Genomic DNA, 9,096 nt, shown 5'->3' with positions numbered 1-9,096 from the left:
TTTATCTGTAAAAGGACCTACTCAAGTTAGTGATTTTCCAAGCATCAAATTGAACCATAAAAGACAGAGGTTTTGCCAAGCTCGCCAAAGAAGGATGGCGATTGGCTAGAGATGCCAGAAATTATTTTTATTTTTTTTATTTTTTTAAAAGCAACGCTAATATCCCTTAAGTATGCGTGAACGTTTTTAATTATAATTTGATGATGCATGGTGGATATCAATACACCCAGGGTCACTAACAATGATTAACAGGTCCCTTCCAACTCGGTTGCAGGAAAGGAAGGAAACTGCTCAGGCATTTCATCATCGGAGCCCAATTGGTGATTTGAACCCACGAGTTTAATTGGTTGCGGATATGAGAACCTGGGGGCCTCGATCAAACAACATCTTAGTTACTCAACATACAACCTAAATCGACCAGAGTGAAAAAAAAAAAATAAAGGAAAGTATTTAAAATATTCCCAAAACAGCATCCTGTTTGCAACTAGGCAATTACTGTCAATACAAGTGCAAAACAAGTAAGAGCAAAAGCAATGTAACTCTTTGTTTCGACAATTACCACACTACAACAGAGTAAGCGTACTCATCATATTCACAGCATGGTAGTGGCTGCATATCATCCCCCATCAATCAGTTGGTATTGCCCTGTCATTCGTTTACAGGACTTCGCGATATTGTCCGGGGATAAAAACTAAATACTAGAATGGCAGCCATAAGCACAGGCAAAAAATCCTACAAGAAACTCATGTTCAGTCGCGTTTCTCCCACACCAGATTCACTGGTAGATTAAATCACCCCAGTAAAGACTCACAGCTGTAATCGCGCCAAAGAGTGGCTTGTCTACAAAAGTTAGTATTGATTGTATGTGTAGGGTACAGAGATTGGGTAGTCATTCAAAAATCATGTTAACCATTATTATTGAACACAGAAATGAATCCATGCAATTTATGAGATTTGTTAAGCACATTTTTACTCCTGAACTTATTTAGGCTTGTCATAACAAATGGTTTGAATACTTGACTCAAAATATTTCAGCTACAAAGATTCTACTTTGACATTATGGAGTATTGTGTGTAGATGAATGACAAATCTAAATTTGATAAATTTTAAATTCAGGTTGTAACAACAAAATGTGGAAAAGGTCAAGGGGTGTGAATACTCTGAAGGCACTGTACATGTAAACAGGGCTGAAAAGTGACTGCAAGCAGGAATATATAAATACTTATGGTATTATACTAGTGGCAATATATACATGTAAACAAGAGTAATAGTAACTGGTAGCAGGATAAAATAGATAGATACTAAAGGTAATGGCAATCAATTTAACAGCATTGGGGGGGGGGGAGTAGTTGTTTAGCCATTTAACAGTCTTATGGCCAAGATATAGAAGCTGTTTAAGTCTGTTGGTCGGAGCCTTGATTCACCGGTACTGTCTGCCGGATGTGAGAACAGTCCATGTTTTGGGTGATTGGAGTCTTTGGCAATTTCAGGCCTTTCTCAGACACTGCCAGGCATGCATGTCCTCCCAGGGATGCGCTGGGCCTTCCGCACCACCCACTGTAGGGCCTTCCGGTCAAGGGCGGTGCAGTTGCCATACCAGACAGTGATACAACCAGTCAGGATGCTCTCCATGGAGCAGCTATAAAAGTTCCTAAGAATCTGAGGGGCCTTGCCAAATCATTTCAGCCTCCTGAGGGAGAGGCGGCACTGCCATGCATTCTCCACGATTGTGCTGGTGTGAGAGGATCAAGTTAAGTCCTCAGTTATGTGGACACCGAGGCACTTGAAGCTCTTGACCCGCTTTACTGCGGCCCGTCGATGTGGATCTGCACCTTCCCCTCTTTCCTGAAGTCCACGATCAGCTCCTTGGTCATGCTGGCGTTAAGGGAGAGGTTCTTGTCCTGGTCCCACACGGACAGGTCTCTGACCACCTCCCTGTAGGCTGTCTCATCACCGTTGGTGATCAGGCCGACCACCATCGTGTCGTCAACAACTTGATGGAGTTGAAGTCGTGCATGGCCACACAGTTGTGGGTGAAAAGTGAGTACAGAAGGGGGCTAAGCACACACCCCTGGGGGCCCCCCCCCCATGTTGAGGGACAACGTGGCGGAGGTATTGTTGCCTACTCTTACCACCTGGGATGGACCCGTCAAGAAGTCCAACATCAAGTTGCAGAGGGGGGTGTTCAGTTCCAAGGTCCCGAGCTTGGAGGGCACTATGGTGTTGAACGCTGAGCTGTAGTCAATGAACAGCGTCCTCACATGGTATGCATTCCCTTTTTCTAGGTGGGAGAGGGCAAAATGGAGTGCAATTGAGATTGCGTTGTCAGTGGATTTGTTGGGGCATCATGCAAATTCTAATTGGTCCAGGATGTCTGGGATGATTGAGTTAATGTGTGCCATGACCAGCCTTTCAAAGTACTTCATTATTACAGATGTGAGTGCTACAGGGCGGTAGTCATTGTGGCAGGATGCCTTAAGAGTTTTTGGGAACAGGAATGATGGTAGTCAGCTTGAAACATGTGGGGATTACAGACTGGGACAAAGAGGTTGAAAATGTCAGGGAAGACGCCTGCCAGCTGGTCTGCGCATGCCCTGAGGACATGCCCCGGAATAACGTCCGGCCCAGCGTTCTTAAGTGTTGACCCGTTTAAAAACCKTACGTCAGCCTCAGAGAGAGAAATTACCCAGTCCTCTGATTAGTGTGGGCCCTCATGCAGGGGTCTGTGTTGTTTTTGTTGAAACCTGCATAAAAAGGCATCGAGTTTGTTTTGTAGAGAGGCATCGTTGGGCAGATCACGGCTTCCTTTGTAGTCCGTAATGTACTGTAGCCCTTGTCACATGTATTGGAGCTGGTATAATAGGATTCCACCCTGTTCCCGATATTCTCCTTTTGCCTAGTTGATGGCTTGGGCGGAGGTCGTTAGCAGGACTTCTTGTACGCGTTGTGTCTTCAGCCGTGCCTCGGTTGGCTGCTGTGTTGCATCCAAGTCAGGGATGTTACTTCTACACTCCAGCCCGTATACGGTTGTAAAATGTAAGTGCTTTAAATTGGAACACAGTGACCTGTACAGTAACATGCTATACATGACTCAGCATTCAGGGTCTCCGCTTTACAGCGCTATAATGATTCAACTGACAGATGTTCTAAACTTGAACACAACCTGAACAAGATCCCCTATCCCTGCAGCTAGCTGGGATACTTATGTTACTGAATGTATCCAGAGTATTTTCAGATTTCATATCAATAAAGCTGCGAAATGTAAGTATAAATGTAATGCATATAGTATTGATGGGTTCTGACTCTAAACTTTGAAAATATTAAATATCCTTAACCATATCAGAAGAAGGGGAATGTAGAACATTTACATTGTTCAGGATATGTTATTGTTAGCCATCAGGGATCCTATGGGAGGAAAAGAGCCAGTCTGGTACAAGTCAACATGACAACCGTGAGTTGGAGAGGAGTGAGGAATTTGGGCAGAGGTCAGGTTAGATGAAGTGAGGAAGACCCTATCACCAATCTTCTGGATAGCAACAGAGGTGTATTGGCTGTTCAGATGTGTAAGGAGGGGCTCAGCATAGGAGTAAGCGTTATATACCAGTGCTTGTGTGAATATGTTATTTGTCTCATGCAGCTGTATGACCCAGTGGGTGAATAAACTTGTTTGAGCTTCACTAAGCATCCGTGAGTTTTTTACTCAGTTTATTTAGAACTTAACAGTATCAACAATATAATATTTGGATTCAGTACTGTGTCAGGTAACAGTTTTATTTTTACTTTTATTTAACTAGGCAAGTCAGGTAAGAACAAATTCTTATTTTCAATGACGGCCTAGGAACAGTGGGTTAACTGCCTTGTTCAGAGGCAGAACGACAGACTTTTACCTTGTCAGCTCGGGGATTCGATCTTGCAACATTTCGGTTACAAGTCCATCACTCTAACCACTAGGCTACCTGCCGCCCCAGTTACGTCCTCACCTTTGGTCTAATAAATTCCAAATAATCTCCAACCTGTTCCCTTTCAATTTCTACCATGGTTATGCATCTTATATTTCTTCTGTAAGAAACATTTCAATATAGCCCTATACATATAGCCCAATTCCCACAAGTGTAAAAACATTACATGTAATTATTTCCTTTGTGGCCTGCCTCTGTGGTACTTACCTTAGTTCCTGCGACTGACTGCACAGCCAGGAAGCCAGTACCCTGAGGTGTGATGGGACCTGGGAACACAGCAGAGAAGGACAGGTTTCACATTTATTCATTATTTTACCTATATACTAACAGGTAAGTTGATTGAGGATCCATGTAATTCTGACCAGGGGCCATGTCAGTTTACTGAAATAAAGTAATATTTCCGACTTCATAGATATATGTAGTTATATAGGCATAGTATAACCGGATCAACGYCCTCAACATATTTTACAATTTAGCTTCTTAAGGAACCAGATAATCAAGAGCTATATCTGAATGTGCATCAAACTTAGCTGGTTAACGTAGCGATCCTGCTATGTGATACAGCCCTCTGATGAATAGTTGCAATGGAGGAAAAAGGTGCCACCTGAATCAAATAACTAACAAATACTAAAACTACAGCCRCATTACTGCTCTCACCCCAGATGGTGGCACCACAGTGCATGTGCTGCGGTGTGTACTTGAGCAGGCGGTGGCGCCCGTTGTGGTCCTCGATGTGGTACAAAGGGATGGTCTGGAAGCGACGCCAGCCCAGGGACAGGATGAGGGGGTCGCGCGTTTTCAGGATCCGGCTGTGCCATCGATGTTTCTTTAACCGCATCTGGGACAAGAGAAAGATCACCTTGAAGCACTTGGAAAAGTTATATAGAAATTACATTTATCATGCCATTTGTTTAGATCTTAATTTATAGGGAAAGATGCAAATAAAACATGAATAATGAATACAATGTTAACATTTAAATAAATCAACACTGGGATGAGTTGAACCATTTGCTTCCTGAAAAAGTATGAACTTAGGGAAGTTCAGTAAGCATGACTAAGCATGGTTCTTGGCCCATTACWTAGCCAGTCTGTTAAGAAGCTTAGCCGAGGGGATTTACATCTACTATTCAACAAACAACACCTTCCATTACATTTAGTGCTCTCAAAAGGACTGCCTCACCCATTGCAGGGTTGGGGTCAATTCCATTCAAATTCAGTAGATTACTTAATTCAAATGAAAGAGTTGGAAAACAAGGGATGTGTCCGAAATGCACCCTATTCTAGGGATGGGCATTTTAAATAATTTCTCGATTCGAATATGATGACATTTCTTCAGATATCCGGATAGTCAAAATAYATGTACACTCTTTTTTCAAATAACATTGTTTCAACTTATGAACTGGCTTGCTGCATAACTTAGGTGCCGCTTGCTTGCAGCAGTATGATGGTCAGGGGCCGGTGAGTTTTACATGTTAGGGAGAGAGTAGCTATACAGACTGGCGCTAGTTAGATAAACTTGTAGATTCCATAGGTCATCTATCATCCCATCTGGTAGTGACTGTATGAAATCGATGTAAAGAAGCTAGCTAAGAACACCACATTGGTTTCAGAAAGTATTCTTACACCTTGACTTATCCCACATTTTGTGTTTTAGTATGAATTGAGCTCAGGTGCATCCAAATTCTTTTGATCCTACTTGAGATATCACTACAACTTGGAGTCCACCTGTGGCCAATTCAATGGTTTGGACATGATTTAGAAAGAATCACACCTGTCTATATAAGGTCCCACAGTTGACAGTGTATGTCAGAGCAGAAGCTGTACCATGAAGTCCAGGGAACTATCCGTAGATCTCTGAGATAGAATTGTGATGAGGCATATACAGTGCCTCTGGAAAGTATTCAGACCATTTGACTTTTTCCAAATGTTGTTACGTTACAGCCTTATTGTAAAATTGATTTAAATATATTTTTTTTATATAAATACCCCATAATGACAAAGCGAAAACAGGCTAAGATTTTTTTCTGAATGTATTAAAAATAGAAAACAGATACCTTATTTACATAAGTATTCAGACTGTTTGAGACATCGAAATTGAGCTCAGGTGCATCCTGTTTCTATTGATCATCCTTGAGATGTTTCTTCAACTTGATTCGAGTCCCTGTGGTAAATTCAATTGATTGGACATGGATTTGGAAAGGCACACACCTGTCTAGATAAGGTCCCACAGTTGACAGTGCGTGTCACAGCAAAAACCAAACCATGAGGTCGAAGGAATTGTCTGTAGAGCTCCGAGACAGGATTGTGTCGAGGCACAGATCTGGGGATGGATACCAACACATTTCTGCAGCATTGAAGATCCAAGAACACAGTGCCCTCCATCATTCTTAAACGGAATAAGTTTGGAACCACCAAGACTCGATGGTCACTCTGACAAAGCTGTGACCAGAGTTCCTCTGTGGAGATGGGAGAACCTTCCAGAAGGACAACCGTCTCTGCAGCACTCCACCAATCAGGCCTTTATGGTAGAGTGGCCAGATGGAAGCCACTCCTCAGTAAAAGGCACATGACAGCCTGCTTGGAGTTTGCCAAAAGGCACCTAAAGGAATCTTAGAYGATGAGAAACAAGATTCTCTGGTCTGATGAAACCAAGATTGAATTATTTGGCCTGAATGCCAAGCGTCAYGTCTGGAGGAACCCTGGCACCATGCCTACGGTGAAGCAAGGTGGTGGCAGCATCATGCTGTGGGGATGTTTTTCAGCGGGAGGGACTGGGAGACTAGTCAGGATCAAGGCAAAGATTAACAGAGAAAAAAGTACAGAGAGWTCYTTGATKAAAACCTGCTCCAGAGCKYKCAGRACCTCAGACTGAGGCGAAGGTTCACCATCCAACAGGACAATGACACTAAGCAYACAGCCAAGACAACACAGGAGTTGCTTCGGGGCAAGTCTCAATGTCCTTGAGTGKSCCAGCCAGAGACTGGACTTGAACCCGATCGAACATCTCTGGAGAGACCTGWAAATAGCTGTACAGCAAYGCTCCCCATCCAACCTGACAGAGCTTGAGAGGACCTGCAGAGAAGAATGGGAGAAACTCCCCAAATAAGGTCTACCAAGCTTGTAGTGTCACACCCAAGAAATCTTGAGGCTGTAGTCACTGCCAAAGGTGCTTCAACAAAGTACTGAGTAAAGGGTCTGAATACTTATATAAATGTGATATCAGTTTTTTATTATTATAAATTAGCAACAATTTCTAAAAACCTGTTTTTGCTTAGTCATTATGGGGTATCGTGTGCAAATTGATGAGGAGAAAAAACGATTTAATACATTTTAAAATAAGKCTGTAACGTAACAAAATGTGTAAAAAGTGAAGGGGTCTGAATACTTTCCAAAGGCACTATATCTGGAGAAGGGTATAAAACTGTTACATTTGTTAAAAATGTTTCCAGGAGCCCAGTGRTCTCCATCATTTGGAAATTAAAAAGAATATGGAAATATTATGCTTAGAGCTGGCCGTTCGACCACACTGAGCAACCCGGCCTTGTCAGGGTGGTGACCAAGAACCTAATATAAAACTATAATTATTATTAATTTTAGTCGACAAAAATGTGACGAGACGAGAATTCCATTTGAGACTAATGGACATGTAATTTGATGTGAAGCTCCTTTTCATATTTTTTGTCCAATCAGAAGGATGCATGCAGAATATTTTATGCAATCTTCTCATTGGCAGAATTTACATCTTTCAGTTGCGCAATCTGACTGAGCTGATCTGTGTGGCTCTCCCAYCCCACACAGCTCTTAGGCGGTCTCTTCAGTCACTCATCAATCTTTTGAACTGATACGAAGCCAGGACACTTTACTTGTCACTGACCTCAACTAGAAACAATGATGTTTACGCTCCCTCTTACTTCCATGTAGCTAGCTAGCTTCTTTAGATCGATGTGATGCAGTAGAGGCACTATCAGAAGGGTTGAGAAATTTAGGAGGGGAGATCTAAAGATGCAAAAACGATCAGGGGTTGCTAACGTGACTAGGACAATGCTTTTGGCTGCTAAACAATGAAAGAAAGTTGATTTGAAAACCAATACCACAGGAGAGCGAAGTCTTTGTAAAATAATTACCTCCACGTTTCTATAGTGGGTTTGGGGCCCCCGAGTGACGCAGCGGTCTAAGGCACTGCATCTCAGTGCTAGAGGTGTCCCTACAGACACCCTGGTTCGAATCCAGGCTGTATCACAACCRGCTGTGATTGGTAGTCCCATAGGGCGGCGCATAATTGGCCCAGCTCATTCGGGTTTGGTCGGTGTAGGCTGTCATTGTAGATAAGAATTTGTTCTTAACTGACTTGCCTAGTAAAAAAAAAAAGTTTTGGCTATAGGCTACTGAAGCAATGTATGAAGTAAAACTTCCAGGTTTCAAACAATTAAGCAACAGGAAAAATGTGCGATGCTAATGATGGGCCTAACCATCTTCTGGTAGATGGAAAGGTTTTCCCAAAAACCTTCAATTAAATGTTAACTAGCTACAAAGTAGCCTACGCTTACCTGGCAGAATGATATCAATCCAGTGGCCATTTGTTTTGCAAACTCCATCTCATGTGCAATACAGAAACACCGCTAACCAAACAGTGCCTGCAGTTGAATTAAAGGGTAACTACACTCAAATTTAAATGTTTCTTAGATTTTYCCCCAGACCTCAAGTGGTCTCCTGATGTGGTTAATCATTGTTGTGGACTTAAAACATTCTATTTAAAAGAAAGTGTGAGCAAAAACATGAACAAAATTTCAGATAAGGCCTATGTGACTCATAATACACTGCTCAAAAAAATAAAGGGAACACTAAAATAACACATCCTAGATCTGAATGAATGAAATATTCTTATTAAATACTTTTTTCTTTACATAGTTGAATGTGCTGACAACAAAATCACACAAAAATTATCAATGGAAATCAAATTTATCAACCCATGGAGGTCTGGATTTGGAGTCACATCAGGAGATCGCATAGGGCGTTGTAGGGAGGTCATAGCAGGCACGTGAGGCCACACATCCACACGAGCCTCAGTTTTTAGACTTGTTTAAGGCAGTACATCAAAGTGGATCAGCCTGTGTGGTTTTCCACTTTAATTTTGAGT

At 42.2% G+C, this 9,096-nt stretch overlaps 1 protein-coding gene across 1 annotated transcript in view; it reads right to left on the bottom strand.

The window, feature by feature from the left end:
- Window positions 1–9,096, bottom strand: part of bms1 (BMS1 ribosome biogenesis factor) — a 43,480-nt gene that overhangs the window by 9,526 nt on the left and 24,858 nt on the right. The window contains exons 16-17 of the mRNA XM_070437459.1: window positions 4,617–4,797; window positions 4,167–4,225 (exon numbers count right to left, since the gene is read on the bottom strand). Coding sequence (XP_070293560.1) covers window positions 4,167–4,225; window positions 4,617–4,797 — 240 coding nt within the window. The remainder of the gene's footprint in view (window positions 1–4,166; window positions 4,226–4,616; window positions 4,798–9,096) is intronic.

Source organism: Salvelinus sp. IW2-2015, linkage group LG35 (genome assembly GCF_002910315.2).
Source record: "Salvelinus sp. IW2-2015 linkage group LG35, ASM291031v2, whole genome shotgun sequence".
Taxonomy (NCBI): Eukaryota; Metazoa; Chordata; class Actinopteri; order Salmoniformes; family Salmonidae; genus Salvelinus; species Salvelinus sp. IW2-2015.
This window is presented reverse-complemented; position numbering and strand designations above follow the sequence as displayed.